This window comes from Lissotriton helveticus, chromosome 9, assembly GCF_964261635.1.
Source record: "Lissotriton helveticus chromosome 9, aLisHel1.1, whole genome shotgun sequence".
NCBI classification, from domain to species: Eukaryota; Metazoa; Chordata; class Amphibia; order Caudata; family Salamandridae; genus Lissotriton; species Lissotriton helveticus.
The window spans coordinates 513,600,306-513,624,205 of NC_136070.1; the positions used below are offsets into that span (position 1 = coordinate 513,600,306).

The window sequence follows — 23,900 nt, forward strand, 5'->3', positions numbered from 1 at the left end:
ATATGCTACATAATTACACTGCGCTCAATGCAACATACACTCCAAATACCACTCAGTGCCACCTAATTACACGCCACATAATTACACTGCTCTCAACGCAACACACTCCAAATACCACTCAGTGCCACATAATTACACACCACATAATTACACTCTACTGAATGCAACACACACTCCACACAATACCACTCAGTGCCACATAAATATACGCTAGATAATTACACTGCACTCAATGCAACATACACTCTAAACAATACCACTCAGTGCCACATAATTACACGCCACACAATTACAATGCACTCAATGCAACATACACTCCAAATACCACTCAGTGCCACATAAGTACACACCACATAATTACACTGCACTCAACGCAATATACACTCTAAATACCACTCAGTGCCACATAGTTACACGCCACATAATTACACTGCACTCAATGCAACATACACTACAAATATCACTCAGTGCCATATAATTACACGCCATATAATTACACTGCACTCAATGCAACATACACTCCAAATACCACTCAGCACCACATCATTACACACCACATAATTACACTCTACTGAATGCAACACACACTCCACACAATACCACTCAGAGCAACATAATTATATGCTACATAATTACACTGCACTCAATGCAACATACACTCCAAAGACCACTCAGTGCCACATAATTATATGCTACATAATTACACTGCACTCAATGGAACATACACTCCAAAGACCACTCAGTTCCACATAAATACATGCCACATAATTACTCTACTGAATGCAACACACACTCCACACAATACCACTCAGCGCCACATAATTATATGCTCCATAACTACACTGCACTCAATGCAACATACATTCCAAACAATACCACACAGTGCCACATAATTACACGCCACACAATTACACTCTACTGAATACAACATACACTCCACACAATACCACTCAGTGCCACATAATTATATGCTACATAATTACACTGCGCTCAACGCACCATACATTCCAAATACCACTCAGTGCCACCTAATTACACACCATATAATTACACTGCGCTCAATGCAGCATACACTCCAAATCCCACTCTGTGCCACATAATTACACGCCACATAATTACACTGCTCTCAATGCAACATACACTCCAAATCCCACCCACTGCCACATAATTACATGCCACATAATTACACAGCTCTCTCTCAATGCAACATACACTCCAAATACCACTCAGTGCCACATAGTTATATGCAACATAATTACACCGCACTCAATGCAACATACACTACAAATACCGCTCAGTGCCACATAAATACAGACCACATAATTACACTCTACTGAATGCACCACACACTCCACACAATACCACTCAGTGCCACATAATTATATGCTACATAATCACAATGCACTCAATGCAACATACACTCCAAACAATACCACTCAGTGCCACATAATTACACACCACATAATTACACTGCACTCATTGCAACATACACTCCAAATACCACTCAGAACCACATAATTACACACCACATAATTACACTCTACTGAGTGCAACACACACTTCACACAATACCATTCAGTGCCACATAATTATACGCTACATAATTACACTACACTCAATGCAACGTACACTCTAAACAATACCACTCAGTGCCACATAATTACACAACACACAATTATGCTCTACTGAATACAACATACACTCCACACAATACCACTCAGTGCCACATAATTATATTCTAAATAATTACACTGCAACATACATTCAAATCAATACCACCGAGTGCCACATAATTACACGCCACACAATTACACTGCACTCAACGCAACATACACTCCAAATACCACTCAGTGCCAAATAATTACACGCCACATAATTACACTGCACTCTATGCAACATACACTCCAAATACGACTCAGTGCCATATAATTACAAGCCACATAATTACACTGCACTCAATGCAACATACACTCCAAATACCACTCAGCGCCACATAATTACACACCACATACTTACACTCTACTGAATGCAACACACACTCCACACAATACCACTCAGCGCCACATAATTATATGCTACATAATTACACTGCACTCAATGCAACATACACTCCAAACAATACCACACAGTGCCACATAATTACACGCCACACAATTACACTCTACTGAATACAACATACACTCCATATAATACCACTCAGTGCCACATAATTATATGCTACATAATTACACTGCGCTCAATGCACCATACACTCCAAATACCACTCAGTGCCACCTAATTACACACCACATAATTACACTGCGCTCAATGCAACATACACTCCAAATACCACTCTGTGCCACATAGTTATATGCAGCATAATTACACTGCATTCAATGCAACATACACTACAAATACCACTCAGTGCCACATAATTACACACCACATAATTACACTCTACTAAATGCAACACACACTCCACACAATATCACTCAGTGCCACATAATTACATGCCACACAATTACTTTCTACTAAATACAACATACACTCCACACAATACCACTCAGTGCCACATAATTATATGATACATAATTACACTGCGCTCAACGCAACATGCACTCCAAAGACCAATCAGTTCCACATAAATACATGCCACATAATTACTCTACTGAATGCAACACACACTCCACACAATACCACTCAGCGCCACATAATTATATGCTACATAATTACACTGAAATCAATGCAACATACACTCCAAACAATACCACACAGTGCCACATAATTACACGCCACACATTTACACTCTACTGAATACTACATACACTCCACACAATACCACTCAGTGCCACATAATTATATGCTACATAATTACACTGCGCTCAACGCACCATACACTCCAAATATCACTCAGTGCCACCTAATTACACACCACATAATTACACTGCGGTCAATGCAACATACACTCCAAATACCACTCTGTGCCACATAATTACACGCCACATAATTACACTGCACTCAATGCAACATACACTCCAAATCCCACCCACTGCCACATAATTACACGCCACATAATTACACAGCTCTCAATGCAACATACTCTCCAAATACCACTCAGTGCCACATAGTTACATGCAGCATAATTACACTGCATTCAATGCAACATACACTACAAATACCGCTCAGTGCCACATAATTACACACCACATAATTACACTCTACTGAATGCAACACACACTCCACACAATACCACTCAGTGCCACATAATTACATGCCACACAATTAAACTCTACTGAATACAACATACACTCCACACAATACCACTCAGTGCCACATAATTATATGCTACATAATTACACTGCGCTCAACGTAACATACACTCCAAAAACCACCCAGTGCCACCTAATTACACGCTACATAATTACACTGCACTCAATGCAACATACACTCCAAATACCACTCTGTGCCACATAATTACACGCCACATAATTACTCTACTGAATGCAACACACACTCCACACAATACCACTCAGTGCCACATAATTATATGCTACATAATTACACTGCACTCAATGCAACATACACTCCAAATACCACTCAGTGCCACATAATTACACACCACATAATTACACTCTACTGAATACAACATACACTCTCCATATTACCACTCAGTGCCACATAATTACACGCCATATAATTACACTCTTCTCAATGCAACGTTAATACACTCCACATAATACCACTCAGTGCCATATAATTACACACCTCATACTTACACTACTCAATGCAACATAAATACACTCTATCTGTCTATCTATCGCCCTCACTCTCTGCCTATCTATCGCACTCACTCTATATATCTGGCTATCTATCTTTTGCCCTCACTCTATCTATCTATCTATCTATCTATCTATCTATCTATCTATCTCTATCTATCGCCCTCACTCTATCTATTGCCCTCACTCTATCTATCTATCGCCCTCACTCTATCTATCGCCCTCCCTCTGTCTATCGCCCTCACTCTGTCTATCGCCCTCACTCTGTCTATTACCCTCACTCTATCTATTGCCCTCACTCTATCTATCTATCACCCTCACTCTATCTATCGCACTCACTCTATCTATCTATTGCTTCACCACAGCATCATTCAGCACCACCACAGCATCACGCAGGGGAAATACAACATCACTAGGCGCTACCACAGCATCACTGAACGCCACCGCATCACTCGTCGCCACCACAACATCACTCAGCACCACCACAGCATCAATCTGTGCAACCATTCAACAACAACTGGTTCAAATATGTTCTCTCAATGTTTCAAGCTTCATTACAAAAGTCACAAAAAGATGTTAATATTTCACTTCTGTGCTTGGATTTTCGTCACAATAAAATACAATTAACATAATCTTCACAAAAATTATTTACAAAAGTTTAAGCTATTGCCATTATAAATTACAATAACTTTTATTTAAGTATTAAAAAATGTAAAAGCCATTGTAATTTGTAATTTCAATACATCTAAGTCACGTAAATACAACACATATTGCATTACAAATGCTATAGGTGTCACATTTGCGAAAGTTAAAACTATTGGCATTGTAAATGACAAAGCTAATCATTTCGCTTTTTTCAAAACCAACACATAAATGAAAAACGTGTCACTTACAATACCAATAGCTCAAACTTTCCTAATGCGAGACCTATTGCATTGCAAATGCTTGTTTTTGGGGGGAGGGTTATCGGTGGTTTTATCAAGTTTCCCTGAGCTAATTCTCCAGGCCCAGAGTAGATCTCAAGAGGTTTAAAAAACAAGTTGTTCCGTAGTGTCACACCTCATGAACCTGGCAGCCTCCCATTAATGAGTTATGCCTAATAACCTGCAAATGGGGGCAATCCACCTTTTTCTTGTGGTCGGGTATCTTGGGCAGGAGAACAATAAATGATCCTCTAACTCCAGAATCATCAGGCAAAAAGGACAACCAGTGGAAGAATTGGATTCTGTGCCCCATTTTGGTGTTTATAATTTGAGAGGAAGATTGCCATATCTAAACCTAATATATAGGTTTTTAACATAACCGGGGAGGATCCTACCTAAGAAGGGGTCAAAGCAAGGGGTACATTTATGCAGGACAACATTTGCAGTAAAGTCCTCTCCTTAAGGTCATTGCAAAGTTTAAGGTACACTCCCGGAGCTTCTCTTCACTCCATTCACTATTCCTGTACGTATTGCCAATGGAGTGTTCCAGATGTCTTTCATTTTGATCAAAGTGCAAAGGGTTTTAATATTGTTAAAACATGGAGTACTAGCCCTCCTGTCTAGCTGAAAAAGTTTGATAAGGCGATAGAGGACAAATTCAACTGTTGTTCAGATTTGTATCCAGTACTTCAGCATCTTTACGGGTACTACAGAGTCAACCTTATTCAATGCTAAATGGAAGCAAATGGGTACCAAGGGGGTGCTTGGGGCAAATCAAGCATGGATCTACAGAATTTATTTTCCACAAGAACCAATTGGGTGGTATCAGCATTACCCCATAGCTCTGTGCCATAGCTTGCTCCAGCAATAGCCAAAGCCCTCTATACTTGAAGCACGGATGAAATTGCACAACTTTGACTTCCTTAGGATAGCGGGTGCCCTATGTTGCAGTATGGATCTGCTTTTCTCAATCTGTGGGCCCCAAGAGCTGTTCTCCACCAATCTGATACCTAAATAATTGAAACCTGTGATGTGTCGATTAGGACACCCTCAACAAATATCTTGCCCTTGAAGGAATGGTGAGGCCTAATGGCCATAAATTTAGATGTTGAGGTATTTATCTCTAGTCCTCTGGCTACACAGAAGGACGCAACCTTATCGCAAAGGACCTGCAAGCACATGGGAATTCTACAAAGTAGAAGCGGGTCATCTGCGAACATAAGTACAGGGGTACTGGAGCCTGCTGATTTTGGGGCATCATAAATGCAACTGTCAAGACAGTCCAGTTCACTGTCAATATATAAACGAAATCATGTAGGGGCTAAAATGCACACATGCCATATTCCACTTTTGATTGGGATTCTTGGTGTGAGATCTTGGTCATTATGCCACCTTACCTGTGCGTACGTTTCTGAGTGGAGACTAAGATTCTGAATAAGTCTGCCAGACTGCTATAATTCCTTTGGACCCTCCATAGATTTTTCCCTAGGGACAAGTTCAAAAGCGGCCCTCAAATCCATGAAGGCCAAGTATAGGTGACCCTGCTTCAAGTCGACATATTTCCAACAAATTTTCTCGAAGAGGAACACCTGATCCATTATGCTAACCCTGCCCCTGAAATCTTTTTGGAAGTCTGAGGGAATATGATAGTCTGAGGTCTAGTCCAAGGGTCTTGAGAGGACTTGCCTGCAGAAGATGTTTTGCTAGTGTTGATAAAACTGATTGTCCTGGAGTTAGTTGGAAGATCCCGACTCCCCTTTTTGAAGATAGGGACAATAATCGGTCCCCACCAAGAGAGAGGATATCTCCATCTCTCAGAATTGTGTTGCTAAGAATGTTTCTGTACAGGACCCAAACGGCCGGTTCAGACAGGTACAAATCCCCTGGGATGCCATCTAGTCCTGGAGCTTTTTCCCTTTTTGACTGGGACAAGGCCTGTTCGGTTTCAGCCAGCACAAAAACCATAGGGACCTCTTTATCTTTGTCATTTAAGGGGTCGACCTAAATAATTTTCATTTCACTATCGGGAGTCAGGAGAGCTATTACGTGCTCCTTAAAGCTCTGAGAAATGAGACACCCATAATTGTGGTTGAACAATTGTATCAGGTTGGATATCTAAGAAGCAACTCCGTTTGACTTGATCCTTCAGAACATCCTCATGTGTTTGTTATGAAGGGAATCAGTAAGGTCATCCCACTGAGCTTTCACCCACGATTTTCTGCAAGTTTGTAAAGTTGCCTTATAGGATTTTGCCCCCTTTATCTCTCCATGATCCCCATTCCATAAGGCTTTAAACAGTTCTTATTTAGCTGCTCAACATTCCATGGTAAACCAGCTAGGATGAGTGCCAGAGGTGTAATCCATCCATCCTTTGGTGAAATGTTGTTTCAGTTGAGCAGACCACTTGCAGTGAAGGCTGATGAAGCCAGTAAAGTTTTAGTCCATTAGTTCGAGAGCTCTCAGTAGTTTTAGGAAGCTCTGGTAAATGGAAATCCGGGTTATGTCATTATTGGAAATCCTAGCCCAGTTTACTTTCTGGCAGTTATGTGTTAAAATAATAGTATTTAATGGTGTTTCTTGTTTTATTGGGGTGTTTATGAAAAGAACGAGTTACAGATGTGCACAAAGGGCTTCATGGTCACTATCCACTCTTTACACCACGTCCATAACAACCATGTGGGACCAAATCTTGATGTAAAAAATAGACAATCAATATTGTAGGAATACAGGCTACTTCTAAAGGTGGGTTTGCAGGAGGTATCAGATACTGTGTGGCCATTTAATGCCCTGAGCCCTTGCGTTACCAGTATATCAATGATTTGCTCAGCAACCTTTGTTTGCTTAAACCGGGGGTCAGCTGTTAAGAGAGGCACACAACTTGCCTCATCCTCTTCACTAGTTAAAGTAGGCAGAGTTTCCCCAAGTACGATTGCTGTATTATAGTCACTAGCAACTTTTTTGGGACATGAAGGGTGTAGTTGATCAAGCATTATGGACAGTTGGTCTATAGGGCCTATTTGAGAGTTATCCGGAAGGTAAAAAATATAGACCTTCATAATGGCAATTTGTCTGGTCTAAAAAGGAATGCCACAAGTAATTACAATAGCCAGAATGTCTTTACAGTAGGTAGAAATAATCTTGGCACTATTGAACACATCCATTCATTAGCCAAATTAGCAGACCTCCAGAAGCTCTACCTGCCTTTGAAGGTGTAGCATTTGATGAAAACGATAAATGTCCTGTTCTAACTATCACTTCTGTTACCCTGGTGTGACAGGGGCGGACTGGCTATGAGCGGGACATCAAACAGTGAGGCCGGAAGTCAGGAAAACTACAAAGTCTCTCCTTTTCTTTCTCAACCACAGGATGATTGGACTGACCCAAGTTTCTTACACTCTCCCGAGGACGATGGAAAAGAACACTGTTTCTTTAACTGGGGAGAGCTCACTCAGAACCCCGCCTTGAACGATAACGTGGAAGGGGCTGGACCGTCAAAACCAGGAAGCCGAGAGAGAGCGGTGTGTGTGTACACCGGAGGAGGAGGAGGAGTGAACGCGAGCGTGGAGAGAGGTCCGAAGCAGACGGAATACGAAGAAGGAGGAGAGGAGCATGAAGGCGCGTCGGAGCCAGGAGGCCAACGTCCCTGTGGGTCGACAAACCACGTTCCAGGAGGAGCGTGGCTAGCGCAGGTACGCAATCGTTTCACGGGTTGGGTGGGCAAAAGGGGAAGACCGCCACGATAGACACCCCATTCCTTCTATCCCGGTACCCCCGCCCCGAGCACACCTCACTTATAAATATGCACCGCGCACTGAGTGTTTCCTCATCTACCCTCCCTCACTAGCATTTGAGTTGTTGAGCAACCCACTCAGTCCTTTTTTTTTTGTTTTCTTACACGCCTTCCCCAAGACGGGTTCTCGACCTGGTGACCCTGCACTGGAGAGGACGGATCTCACCGAGGGGCAGGGAATCGCCCAAGAAGATATCGGAGCCCCCTCTACCATATTATAGACCTGTACCATATCGGAAAAGGGTGTTCAGACCAATAAAGCACTTGTTGAGTACCAGTACCGTCTCTGTGCTTCGTCCCGAGTCACCACAACTAGTGGAGAATGCAGGCAGTCTGACCGCCATCTGCAATATTAAGATGGACACCCTAATCCAAAACCTCGTGAAGGGCCAAGAACAGCTCGGATGGGTAGTAGAGCAACACCTCACCCCTGCCCAGGCAGACAGAGACACGTTCAAAGCTACCATCTCCGCCCAGATCGAGGGCTTACATAAGATGATGAGAGATCCCTCCCACCCTGTACCTCCGGAAGAACGAAACCCCCACTCAGGACCCTCGGGATTTCACTACAGAAGTATACGTCAGGGGAAGACCCTGACGCTTTCTTGTTAAATTTTGAACGAGCTGCCCGGGCCTGTAGCTGGCCAATGGAGAAGTGGCCGTTCTTTCTAGCCCCCTTATTAACCGGGGAGGCCCAAGCCGCCTACCAGGTGGCCAATGCAGACGAAAACACCCCATACAACGAAATAAAACAGGTGATACTTGATCACCTAGGATTAGACTCAGAGGCATATTGGGTGAGGTTCCGTAGGGAACGAGGGTTACCCAGGGTAAACCTCAAAACCCTCTTTTTCCGATTGAAAATGGCCGCGGATAAGTGGCTAACACCAAATACAAGCAGCAAGGAAGAAATCATGAATAAGATCTATCTCGAGCAGTACCTTGACGCTCTTCCTTTTAACACGCAGAAATGGCTGCAGCAGCACTCACATCTTACGCCGGAACAAGCCATTGACATGGCCACTACCTTTTCTAGAGCCCAGCCAAAACTGTATGTAGGAGAACGTAAAAAACCAAACAAACCCAAATTTGAGAAGAAACCCCGCATGGTGATGGAAACCGTCAAACCCAGAACAAACAGACCAGAAGTCCCCTCCTTTAGAGGGCCCCAATGCTTTGAGTGTGGGGCATGGGGGCATATCGCCAGACTCTGCCCCAGAGAAAACCAGCAGAAGAGCCGATGGAAGTGATACATACCTTAATCGGTTCTTTACACCGGTGAGTTGGGGAGCGCATATCACGTGAGTGTACGGGTGAATGGGAAAGAGATAAAAGCCCTGCTAGACTCAGGTTGCCGACAATCTGTAATACAGGGGGTGTTTATAAAACCCAGCTAGGTGATCCCTGATACCATGGTGCACATTAGATGTGTTCATGGCGAAGTCAACCACTACCCCGTTGCGACCATACCCCTAGATCTGTCCGATGGGAGGATTTATGTCATACGGGTGGGGGTGATGGATAATTTGCCCGAAGGATTGATTATAGGGACAGACAACCCTAGATTTTTAGACCTATTCTTACATACCTTACAGGGCCAGCCCAAATCACATCCCCAGGTTCCCCTGAGACCGAAATCCAACACTCCCTTGCCAGCACTGATAACCCCTGAGCCCTGGACCCTGGACAAAAGTTTCAGATTCACCCAAGCGAATGATGCTTCCTTATTTAACGCTTGGGGAGTGAAAAGCCGACTACGAATATCTTAAGACATTTTTTTGGGCCTGGGATATATAGGGATATAAAAACCCATTGCCAAGCATGCGACATATGTCAGAAGCGAAACACGCATCACCCCTCAGCTGTACCTCTACAACCTCTCCCCATAATAGGAACTCTATGCGAGAGAGTAGGAATGGACCTGATAGGACCTCGACCTAAGACCGGACGTGGGATCCAATATGCTCTAGTAATTATAGATTAAGCCACTAGATTTCCAGAAGCGTTTCCTTTGAGAGCTCCAACTACGCACCTGATTTCTGAAAAATTCCTGGAGCTGTTCATCGACTAGGGTTCCCCAAAGAGATGCTAACAGAGCAGGGCACCCCTTTCGTGTCAAAACTAATGAGGGAAGTTTGTGGGTTGTTAAATCTGAGGCAGATAAGAACATCTGTCTACCACCCACAAACCGACGGACTCGTCGAAAGGTATAATGGTACCCTCAAGTCCACCCTAAAGAAAATGCTTGAAGTCAACGGGAGAGAATGGGACCAATTATTACCTCTCGCACTTTATGTTATCAGGGGTCAAAAACAAAGCAGTTTAGGGTCTTCGTCCTTTGAAATGCTTTGAAATGCTGTATGGGCGCCAACCACAGTAATTATTGGAGATGACTAAAGATGCTTGGGAGAGAGAGGAGGAGGAGGAAGAACGTGGTATGTTGGAATACAGCCAGGTGCTAAAATCAAAATTAGGAAAACTGAGGGACTTAGCATGTTCCAACCTGGAGAAGAATCAAGGTAAACAGAAAGCGTATTACGACCGAGGGAAGAAATGGAGAAAGATGGAAATTAATGATTGGGTCCTGGTATTGTTATCATCAAGTACAGAGAAGTTTCAAGCAGAGTGGATGGGTCCCTATAAAGTCGTCGGGACTAAAGGGAAAACCAGTTACAAGATACAAGTGGCGCCTCGGAGGATACAGACATACCACATAAACCTCTTGAAAAAGTGGTTGGACCCCTGCCAAAAGCAACCCACCTCACCCTAACGACACTCCCCCTCTCTTCATCTACCCTAGACGAATTAGTGATCAATGAAGACCTCAGAGAACAAGAAATGAAAGACCTCCAGAACACTATAAGACCCTTCGCCTCATTGTTCTCCAATATTCCGGGAAAAACCACAATGATCGAACATCGAATTGAAACAACACCGGGGAAGCTCATAAAACAATGCCCCTTCCGCATACCTGAGGCAAAAAGAGCAGCAATCAAGAAAGAGGTACAGGAGATGTTACGTTTGGGAGTCATAAAACCATCGAGAAGCGAGTTGTCTTCCCCAATAGTTATGGTGCCAAAACCAGATGGGAGCACCCGCATCTGTATGGACTTCCCGCCCTTAATGACATATCCTCCTTTGATGCCTAGCCTATCCTGAGGATAGACAAACTCATTGAAAAACTAGGAGAAGCAAAATATATAACCACCTTAGACCTGACCAAAGGTTACTGGCAGGTGCCCCTTAGAGAAGAGGACCGGATGAAGACCGCTTTTGCTACCCCAGACGGGCTATTTGAATTTAACGTGCTCCCCTTTGGACTTCATGGGGCTCCGGTAACGTTTCAACGGCTTGTGAGAGGGATGGGCGGAAAAAGAATCGAGGAGGTCTTATACGTGGATCAATGTGGCTTGGTTTATTGAAGATCAACACAAGGTAAATAAAATAATAAAAAGGTGGTGGTTGGTGGTCTTCTTTCTCCCGTTCTTCGAGATGATGTCTCTCCACGTGAATGGTGTAACGTCCCCGGAGTACCGAAGAGAAAGAAGAGATGGTTGACGTAAGTATTTGGGTTCCACAATAAGATGCTGATGAAATGATAGGGCCGTCACCAGGAAAGAAAAAGGGGTAAGAACACACCCAAGTGAACGTACTAAGGGGCAGTGTGGAGCAGTGGATTATAACAAAGGCAGAGATTCCTCTAATGCCATAAAGAAAATATCCATGAATTGTTTGTCTCTTTTAACATCAAGGGTCATTTTAAAGTAAATGAGGATTTAAATCCCACATGCATGTTAACTCTGGACGGGAACTGCCCTGTGTCGGTTGGTTTGCGGGTCCCTTGCACTTTACGAAACAATGCAAAACAAAATGGGTTACTTTCTCTGTGGTTTCCTGCTCGGGGTTCTGTACGCCACAAGCCAACCCCCCCCACCCTAAATATAACAGAAATACAATTCCCGCTCCTTGGGAATATTTAACGTACCAAAAACAACCCCTCCCTCACCCCCTTCCCACCCCTCTCCCGGTGCATGTACCGCGAGTGCCGTAACTCTCCAGAGTTACGGCGGCGTGTAGGCGTCCTCCCGGGGCTCCCACCAGTCTTCAGTCCAGGTATTGGGTCCCGCGTCTTCTTCTTCAATGCTGCTGAAGTCTGTGCTGCTGGATGTTTGGTCTTCGGGTCTTCGGGTTTTTCTTCAGCATCCTCGGTTTGCTCCCGGCTTTTTCCTTCCTTCTCCTTGCGCGCTCTGTCCTGTCCCTGCTTCCTCCTTTGAGGAGCCAGCCCCGCCCCCTGGGCCAGTTCCGATTAGTCCTTTTCTGTCCTCGGGCGTTCCTCTTCCTGTGTAGGAGAGGAGTCCGGGTTAGTTAACCTCTGGGTGGCTGTGGGAGTCTCGTCATAGGCAATGTCGAGGTAAGGGCTCAAACTAGGGTCAGCAGCGGGTTCCTCCTCACATCCCTCTACCCTAACTTTCTTGCTAGCAAGAAAAGGATCAAGAGGGTATCTGGACAAGTAGTCAGCATGTGCCTGATCTTTTCCCTTCCTATGATAAGTATGGAATCTATACGGTTGTAGTGCAAGGAACCATCTTAATATTCTGTCATTGTGTCCTTTATTCCTCGATAGCCATTCCAGCGGGGCTTTATCAGTGTACAATGTAAACTCCCTTCCTTCTAGGTAGGATCTAAGTGACTCTATTGCCGACTTAATAGCAAGGGCCTCTTTTTCAATGACTGCGTATCTTTTCTCCCTGGCAAATAGCTTCCTGCTGATAAAAAGAATGGGTCTTTCGTTTCCTTGGAGGTCGATCTGCGACAGTACGGCCCCAAGACTGGTAGCAGATGCATCCGTCTGTAATATAAACGGTCTAGAATAGTTGGGGCTCATAAGGACCGGTTTGGACATAAGGGCTTGTTTCAGTTGGAAAAAAGCTTGTTTAAGGAATGGAGTGGGGTGTCTTAACTCTTGTTCTGTCTTTAATTTTTTTTGAAGGAGATCTATCAAGGGGGCAACCTGTTGGGAAAAATTAGGAATAAACTGTCTGTGGTATCCCAGAACCCCAAGGAAGGCTCTCAGATCTTTCTTTGTCCGGGGAAAGGTGATGGTTTTATGGTCGCTATCTTTTCCTCTTGTGGTTTGATATAACCTTCACCCAGGAGGTAACCCAGATATTTCACGGATCGTGCTGCTAACTTGCTCTTGGCAGGGTTTATAGTAAGACCACTGTCTCGTAGGGCTTGTACAACTTTGGTCAGATGGACCAGGTGCTCTTCCCATGATGAGCTGTGTATGACAATATCATCGATATAAGCTGCTGCAAATGAGGCACGAGGTCTCAAGACTTCATTCATCAAGCGTTGGAACGTGGCAGAAGCCCCATGAAGACCGAAGGGAAGAACAGTAAAGTGGTATAAGCCACTGGGAGTAGAAAAAGCGGTTTTCATGCGGTCTTCTAGTCTTAAGGGCACCTGCCAGTAGCCCTTACAGAGATCTAAAGTGCTAATGTAACGAGCAGTGCCCAACCGTTCTACCATCTCATCGACTCTCGGAAGGGGGTAGGAGTCGAATTGGGAGATCTTGTTGACCTCCCGAAAGTCGATGCAAACTCTGATGGACCCATCGGGTTTGGGCACCAGTACTATGGGTGAGTTCCATTCACTAGTAGATGGTTCGATGATACCCATACTCAGCATTTTCTGTACTTCCTGTTCTATTGCTTGTCTTCTGGATTCAGGGATACGATAGGGTCATAACTTTACTTGTTTGTCTGGGGGAGTGGAGATGACATGCTCTATCAGACTGGTTTTCCCTGGGTCTGTGGAAAAGACGTTTTGTAAAGAAAGTAACCGAGCCTTTAATTCTTGTCTCTGGTTCAGGGGTAGATGACTGTCAATGCTTTGTTGGGATGAGGGCGTTGTTTGTTGAGGGATTCCTCGGAAAGCTGGAACGGCCCCTCCTATTTTTTCAATAAATTTATATGATAGATTTGGGTGTTTGCTTTCTTTTTGGGGTCTAATTCCAGGCGGTAGGTTACTGGTGTAACCTTTTCCACAACTTGAAACGGTCCCTGCCACTGTCCCAACAGTTTGTGATCCGATGAGGGCATCATTAGGAGAACATAATCCCCTATGTCAAGACTGCGTTCTTTAGCCTTTCTATCGAATTGAACTTTTTGTGCAGCTTGAGCTTGTTCCATATGAGAGGTGACTATACTGTGAATCTGTCCCAACTGAGTTTTTAGATTGAGTACGTATTGAGGTAGGGGTTTTGCCCCTTCTGGCTCTTCTTCCCACTCTTCTTTTAAGATATCCAGAAGAGTGCGGGGTTGCCTACCATAAAGCAAATCAAAGGGGGAATACCCTGTACTACGTTGTTTCTTACTGCGGATAGCAAAAAGAGCTAGAAGCAATAATATCTTCCCACTTACGGGTTTCAAGATTTTGTAATTTCTTAAGGGTTGTTTTTAGGGTGGCGTTGTATCGTTCTACCAACCCATCAGTTTGGGGATGATATGCTGCTGTACGAATCTGTTTGATGTTTAATATTGTACAGACTTGTTTCATCAGGCGAGAAGTGAAGGGAGTTCCCTGATCAGTAATGATTTCTCGGGGAAATCCCACCCGGGAGAATATATTGATCATTGCTTTAGCTATCTGCCCTGCATTTGGCTGACGTAAGGCCACAGCTTCTGGGAAGCGAGTAGCATAGTCTACTATAACCAAAACAAACCGGCATCCACTACGGGAGGGAAGCAAGGGCCCTATAATGTCCATCCCTACTCTAGAAAAGGGCTCTTGGATGAGAGGTAAGGGTTGTAAAGGGACTCTCTGGGGTAGGACTCTGCTATTTTTTTTTGCATATCGCGCACTCTTTGCAGCATCGGCGAATCTGTTGGTAAATGCCTGGCCAATAGAAGTTTTCTAGTATAGTTTTTTTGTTTTCTTTCTTCTCCGAAATGTCCACCCAATAGATGACTATGGGCCAGAAACAAAACTTTTTCTTCATACTGTTGGGGAACTAGAAGCAGGAGAGGCATGTCCTTCCCACCCCTCCTGTATAGTAACCCCCTTTATTGGAGAAACCAGGGACCTACTTTTTTCGTGTCTTCCTTTTCGTCTGCTCTGTTCCATGCTTCCCGTAAAGTAGGATCCTCTCTGAGCAGGCAGAAACTTCTTAACATGTTGGCAAATATTTCCCTAGGGGTTTTTAGCCAGAACCATTCTATTCCAATTCTTTTTCTCCCTTTTTTTTTGTTTTCCTGTCTTTTTGGGTTTGCTTTTGGGGTATCCAGAATCCGATTCATGTGCGAAAGGGCCAGTCCATTCCTCACCCTCAATCCTTGTTTCCCTCACCAAACTGGGCATATGAGTGTAATCATTTCCTAACACCAAAGCCTCTGGTAGTCTTGGGATAAGGCCTACTCGTACCGGAAGAGCATCGGCAAAGGGATCATGTTGTACCTGAACGTCTGTAGTGGGGTATTGTCGTTCATCCCCATGTACGCATTGACTATTAACAACCCCCTTGGTCTGTGTGACTCCTCATGGGAATTCTTGGGGCCGCATTACACTATGAAAACAGCCAGTGTCTACTAAAGCCTGCCGTCTTTCACCATTGACTAGCACGTCTTTATGATAGGGAGGGCTGGAACCAGAAGGAGTGCAATAATAGTTACGAATAAGACCGACCTACATGGGCTCTTCCTTCTGGGGACATATCCTCGCTATATGCCCAAAACCCCCACAGTTGTTGCATTGGGGACCATGTTGGGGCGGTGTTTTAACCGGTATCGGTAAAGGACTGGGCATGATGGTGATAAGCTCTGACTTGGAAGGGGTTGGTTGTCTTGTGAGACGGACAGGGGTGCTACTCGAATGTTTCCAATGGTGCTCTTCTTTTCCATCTTGCAATTCTTGTGCCCTATTGAAGGCACTAGCTATGTCGATGGCCCTTTCTAGAGTCAGTCCTGTGTGTTGACGAACCCACTTTTGTACATGTGGGTATTATGATGTTAGATATTGCTCTAGATAGATCTTTTCCATGATCTCATCCTTAGTTGCTGTTTGAGGCTTTAACCATCTATCAGCCATGTCTCGAATACGATACGCGAGAGCTCTGGGGGTTTCTTGAGGCCTTTACCTGATTTGTCTTAACTTAATCCTGTAGGTATCTTCCTCGATCCCTAATCTCTCTAGTATATTCTTCTTTACCTCATCATTAGGAGTGAGGCCCTGTGGGTTAACGGCTTGATACGCAGATTGCAAGTCTCCTGAAAGGAGTGGACCCAGATATTGTCCCCATTTATCCAGGCTCCACTTGGAGGCTCGGGCCATCCTCTCAAAGTTTGAGAAAAAAAAATCAGGGTCTTCTCCTTCTACATACTTCTGGAGAACTACTGAGGGTAGTCCGGTATGCCCTCTGGATTGACTGAGGGTTTCTGCCAACTTCCCAATAACGGTTTCTTGAGCCTGACTTTGCGTGGAAAGAGTTTTGTGGAGCTTTTCTCTATCTTCTTCTGCGACGGCTAAAAATTTCTCCATCATGCGTCCCAGCTTTTCTTGTCCTTTCGCCATCTTCTGAAATGCTGCCTCCATTTTCCCAGATCCCACTTCTGACACCAAGTGTGAGAGGGACGTGCGGAAAAAGAATCGAGGAGGTCTTATACGTGGATCAATGATGGCTTGGTTTATTGAAGATCAACAAAAGGTAAATAAAATAATAAACAGGTGGTGGTTGGTGGTCTTCTTTCTCCCGTTCTTCAAGATGATCTCCCTCCAGGTGAATGGTGTAACGTCCCCGGGGTACCCAAGAGAAAGAAGAGATGGGTGACGTAAGAATTTAGGTTCTACAATAAGAGGCTGATGAAATGATAGGTCCGTCACCAGGAAAGAAAAAGGGGTAAGAACACACCCAAGTGAACGTGCTAAGGGGCAGTGTGGGGCAGTGGATTATAACAAAGTCAGAGATTCCTCTAATGCCATAAAGAAAATATCCTTGAATTTTTTGTCTCTTTTAACGTCAAGGGTCACTTTAAAGTAAATGAGGATTTAAATCCCACATGCATGTTAACTCTGGACCGGAACTGGTTCGCAGGTCCCTTGCACTCTACAAAACAATGAAAACAAAATGGGTTACTTTCTCTGTGGTTTCCTGCTCGGGGTTCCGTAAGCCACAAAGCCAAACCCCCCCACCCTAAATACAACAAAAATACAATTGCCGCTCCTTGGGAATATTTAACGTATCAAAAACAACACCTTCTCTCCCTCGCCTCCTTCCCACCCCTCTCCCGGTGCACGTACCGTGAGTGCTGTAACTCTCAAGAGTTACAGCGGCGTGTAGGCCTCCTCCGGGGGCGTCCACCAGTCTTCAGTCCAGGTATCGAGTCATGCGTCTTCTTCTTCAATGCTGCTGAAGTCTGTGCTGCTGGACGTTCGGTCTTCGGGTCGGGGTTTTTCTTCCGCGTCCTCGGTCTGCTCCCGGCTTTCTCCTTCCTGCTCCTCGCGCGCTCCGTCCTGTTCCTGCTTCCTCCTTTGAGGAGCCAGCCCAACCCCCTGGGCCAGTTCCGATTGGTCCTTTTCCGTCCTGGGGCGTTCCTCTTCCTGTGTAGGAGAGGAGTCCGGGTTAGTTAACCCCTGGGTGGCTGCGGGAGTCTCGTCATCGGCAATGTCGAGGTAAGGACTCAAACTGGGGTCAGCAGCGGGTTCCTCCTCACACGGCTCATGAACACCATCCTCCGGGAACATCAGTCATTCACATCAGCCTACCTAGACGACTTCGTCGTGTTCAGCCCAGACTGGGAGACTCATTTACGCCACCTCCAAACCATCCTAGGTATACTAGAACAAGCCGGGTTACATATGAACTCAAAGAAATCGAGAGTTGCATACCAAAAAGTTAAATACATAGGCTACGTGTTAGGACATGGTATGATAGAGCCCCAGATTGAGAAAATCATAGCCATCGCTGAAACTCCCTTCCCTGGTAATAGGAGAGAAATGAGAGCCTTCTTGGGTTTGATCGGGTACTATCGCCATTTCATCCCCCAATTTTCTGAAGTAGCAGCCCCTCTGACAGACACTCTTAAACAAAATGTGAAAGCCCAGGTCCTCTTACATCCCATGCAGCAAATGTGGAAAGAATTTAATGCACTAAAAAAGGTCATAACCACCAGTCCTGTGTTGTCCTCCCCTGACTTCAACCGGCCCTTCATACTCCACACAGACGCCTCGGACTATGGGAGAGGGGCTGTCATGTCACAGCTTTCACCTGAGGGTATAGAACATCCCATCCTATACATAAGCAGGAAGCTTTTCCCCCGGGAATTGAAATATCCAACGGTAGAGAAGGAATACCTGGCAATAAAATGGGCTGTAGACAAGCTGGGATATCATCTCGAGGGAAACCCATTCACCCTATTCACTGATCATGCACCCCTCCAGTGGATGAGTAGAAACATCTCTCTAAATCCAAGAGTCCTTCGCTGGTTCCTTTCCCTTCAACCATTCTCATTCACAGTGAAACACCGAAAAGGGACAGAAAATGGCAGTGCAGACTACCTCTCTAGGGGCTAGATGTAGGTAATTCCCATTTACAGACTCTTAAATACCGAATTTTACCGATTCGGTATTTAAGAGTCTGTAAATGGGAAGGGGGCAGATTTAGGTAATTCCAAATTCAGGAATACCGAATCTGTAAGATTCGGTATATACCGATTCGGTAAATACCGAATCGGTATTGCCCATTGATTCCTATGGGCCTTGAAGCCCATAGGAATCAATGGGCAATACCGATTTGGTATTTACCGAATCGGTAAATACCAAATCCTGCAAGGGTGCAGGGGGTGTCACTGTGACACCCTCTAGCACCCCAAGTACAGGCTTGTGTGACATGTGGCACACATACATGCCCTAAGGGCATGTCTGTGTGTCACATTGCACAGGTGTGCATGCACAGATGTGCATGCACACCTGAATTCGGTATTTTACCACACAATAGGATTGTGTGGTAAAATCCGACTCTTAAGGGCCTGTGGCACTGTCAGGAGTGAGAGCTACATATGGATTTACCGATTCGGTAAATTTACCGATTCGGTATATTACAGAATCGGTATATTTACAGAATCGGTAAAATTACCGATTCTTAAAATTACATGCCCCTACATCTTAAAACCCAAATACCGGTCGGTAACGGCCGAAATCGGCCGTTACCGACCGGTATTTGGGCTCCTACATCTGGCCCTAGGTTTCCTCTCCCCAATCGGGAGAATCCAAGGGGGGTGGTGTGTGACAGGGGCGGACTGGCTACGCGCGGGACATCAAACAGTGAGGCCGGAAGTCAGGACAACTACAAAGTCTCTCCTTTTCTTTCTCAACCACAGGATGATTGGACTGACCCGAGTTTCTTACACTCTCCCGAAGACGATAGAAAAAAACACTGTTTCTTTAACTGGGGAGAGTTCACTCAGAACCCCGCCTTGACCGATGACGTGGTAGGGGCTGGACCGTCAAAACCAGGAAGCCGAGAGAGAGCGGTGTGTGTGTACACCGGAGGAGGAGTCTGAGTGAACGCGAGCGTGGAGAGAGGTCCGAAGCAGACGGAATACGAAGGAGGAGGAGAGGAGCCTGAAGATGCATCGGAGCGAGTAGGCCAACGTCCCCGTGGGTCGCCCAGCCACGTTCCAGGAGGAGCGTGGCTAGCGCTGGTATGCAATCGTTTCAAGGGTTGGGTGGGCAAAAGGGGAAGACCGCCACGATAGACACCCCGTTCCGTCTATCCCAGTACCCCCACCCCGAGCACACCTCACTTGTAAATACGGACCGCGCACTGAGTGTTTCCTCACCTACCCTCCCTCACTAGCATTTGAGTTGTTGAGCAACCCACTCAAACAGAGTCCTTTGTTTTTTTTGTTTTCTTACACGCCTTCCCCAAGACTGATCCTCGACCTGACGACCTTGCACGGGAGTGCAGAAGGAGAGAACGGATCTCACCAAGGGGCAGGGAATCGCCCAAGAAGACATCGGAGCCCCCTCTACCATAATATAGACCTGTACCATATCGGAAAAGGGTGTTTAGACCAATAAAGCACTTGTTGAGTACAAGTACCGTCTCTGTGCTTCGTCCCGAGTCACCACACCTGGTTTCTTGCAAAAGGAGAATGTGATGTCACTCAATGAATGAATCCCATTCAGGATAATTTTACTTGCCTCTTATCCCTGAAATGTTCCATTACCGTAGATAAATAGACTTGTTTCCACAGGGACCCCTGTTCGGAACAGCTTTGATTTTATGATCCAGTTTCAGCTCAGTTATGACCTCTTTGTCCAGGTAACTGACAGTGCTCAGGCACACTCCTCAAAGTTCTTACGTGTTTTCAATATTGTAACACAGCAGCAGCTCACTAATATTACTACAATTAATCTCTGTGACATCCTCCCATTTCTCATATGTGAGGTCCTGTTTTGATCCAAAAGAAACGTTTTTATGGATGCTACAATAAAATATAAACACAACTGTTCTCTGTAAAATGTCTGTAATAGACTCCCACACATCACCCACAATAAAAGTAAATTAAAGGAAAACAGGATTTAAAAAATCTGTTGAAGAATTATTCAAGGTCATCGGGGAAAGACTGCAGAACAGAGCTGGCTCTATCTGGGGGACCCCTGAATGACTAGTGCCCTGGGCCAGAGCTCACTTTGCCCATGCCTTAAAACGTCTCTTTGCACTTGCCTTAATATTTCTCTGATTGCCACCAGGATTTGTTTCTCTAAAGCATTAGCGTTTAGTAACCACCATTAAGGAGTTAGCCTCACTTGTATACAGTAGCTTGGTATAGACGCCTCCGGTCCAACATGTATGGCTTAATGGTTAGTTCTTCATTTTGTTCATTGGCACCACACTCCTTTAGATGTTAAACGTGTGCCACTTTTAATTCTGAGGCACAGAGACAGTGTGGTTTTACCTCTCTCCATTACCACTGATTGTCCACTCTGTGGTTTTTCTAACGTCCAAATCTGCCACAGTAGATGGTATTGGCACAGGCGCCAATATCCTCTCCCAAAGGCAGTCTCATGAAAGTCTGCAAGCCTCACAAGGCTCCAGTGTACTCAATTTCTCCCTTTACCCACTGCACATTAGAATTATTAATGTCCAACACTCGAGACAAATGGGAGCAGACAAGGATATTCATTAAAAAAAAAACATAGACAGACAAAAAATTATTAACCATTAAACATCAATCCATTATAGCATGTTTTTTGGACAACCAACAAATACTATCTATCCCTGTGGCCGAAGGGTCACTTCATATTACTTTTGGGTCAAACATGACAGATAAAAACATAATCAGCAATGTCTTTTTTCTGTTTTTATTTTCATTATTTTTTAATTTCAACAAATAGTTTTTGGGGGAAAAACATGAGCGAGCTACACAAATGGTAATGTTTTATAAAAGGGGACAAAAATACAATCTAATTCAAAGTTGAACTAAAAAGTTTGTCTACTTCATAATTAGGTTTCACAGGTTTCCACAACAATCTGCAAGTAAAAAACACAAAAAATAGGAACAATAGACTACCACTTAGAAAAAATGTGGTAGAAATGTGTTTTTGCAACTCTGCTTATTCCTGGAACCTGGCAGAATTGTGGTCTTTTTAAAGGACACCTTTTGCTGGCCCCATATTTAAAAACTACACTTTCTTGCACATCTCCTTTTTTCCATTTGACCCCCAAAAATGAATGCTGTTTTTTGCCATTTTACCGGTTTCCACTTGGAAAATCTACAAACCGTTGATGTCTTTAGAATCCCCGGAAAACAAGACTCAGATTTGGCCTGGGTGCATTTGGTGAAATAAGTTCTGAGGGCTTGAGTGCAAAGTACTACCAGCCCAAAAAAACGGCTCAGCACTGGGGGAGGGGAGGGCGGAAGCCTCAGCAGCTAAGGGGTTAAAACTGTGATATTTTCACGAGAAATGGCTTAAGGTCAGCCATTCGAAGCTGCATTGCACTTCCATCATCGTATTTAATTCTGGCAATATTTTGAGAATGATGCACGGCTAAACGGTGCAGGTACAGGAAGCATGAATGCAGTGCAAAAGAGTGCTGGTCAAAAAAGGACAAACTGTACAACCTACGTTTTATGTGTATGTGTAGGCCTGTTATTTACTGCTGCATTACAGAAAACAAACGCTGTAACTTCTGGTAGTGGAACGTTATCATACGTTTCCTCCTCCATCATTGGTTTTAAATACAATACTCTATACGCAAATTCAAATAAAAGTCTATTGTCTTTCTCAGTGTTTGTCTCTGCATTTCTATTTTTTTAATAAAAAATCATAATTAACATATTCAGCCATAAAAGTCAATTATTAGATTTATGTCCTAACTTTATATAAGAAATTGCTGTAAGGTAAACATCTATATTGATTTTTATTTAGCAAATAATTGTACATGTTTACAATCTGAAGTGGGCACGTGGAAACGTTTTTGTCATGTGATAAATGTTAACCACAAGCACACTTTTGGAATGACAAAACAGTTCCATTAGAAACAATGGCTTTCTGTCTATTATTTATAATCTATCAATGTTTCTACTAAATAAATGCGTTTTAATTACTAGGTCGTCATAATAATACCAATTTTTTATCAACTGTTTTAGGTGCAAAGGAGCGCTCTGAAATATATGAAGCATTTGAAAACATCTACCCTATTCTGAAAGGTTTTAAGAAAGCTGCTTAAAATAACTGTTACGAAGGAACAGCGACCGGTTATCTCTATCAAGTTGAACGGCGAATATTGTTGTTTAACTTCCTAAAATACTGTTTAAAACGTTCTTCAATCTCGCATGAGTATTCCTTTTATTGTACAGTCCTTTGTAAAGAATTCTTTATTACTTTTCACATTTTGTGCCTGCCAAGTATGCATAGTACTTGCAAAGATATTTATGCACTTAAAAATAAATGAAAGCAGACTAATTTTGTTAATAGAAAATATGAAGCTTATAAATATTTTTCTATATTGATGTTTTGATGTCATTATTTACTCTCCAGTTAATATACTTCTGTCAGTTAATGGGGCATCGAAAAAATGTGCACTTTTCATGAGGCTATAAAGCAAACCACTTTTGGAATGCTACACTTCACCTGCCACTACAAAAAATATTGGCACCAAAAATGTCCTTAGCACTTTACAAATTAGGTCTTAAGCACCGTTAACATAAATATGGAACAGCCCTCCTGAATGTCTGGGTGACATCCTCCATCTGTCAACAGGGGATCACTCTGCATACTTATCATTATCGATCTTTCTGCCGCCTTTGGCACGGTGGACCATGACATTTTATTTTACCATCTTCAACCTAGCCCGTCTCTGGTTCAAATTCTTCCAAAGCAGTCAGCCTAGAGTTCAGCTCTGTACTCCCAGTGAATTGTAGGTTC

The 23,900-nt window shown here is 44.0% G+C and overlaps 1 protein-coding gene across 1 annotated transcript in view; it reads left to right on the forward strand.

Annotated features, from left to right (window-relative positions):
• Positions 1 to 23,453, forward strand: part of TBPL2 (TATA-box binding protein like 2) — a 426,294-nt gene extending 402,841 nt beyond the window's left edge. Inside the window, exon 7 of the mRNA XM_078662091.1 lies at positions 23,123 to 23,453. Within this exon, the coding sequence (XP_078518217.1) occupies positions 23,123 to 23,202 (80 nt within the window). The 3' untranslated portion in view covers positions 23,203 to 23,453. The remainder of the gene's footprint in view (positions 1 to 23,122) is intronic.
• The last annotated feature ends 447 nt before the right edge of the window (positions 23,454 to 23,900 follow it).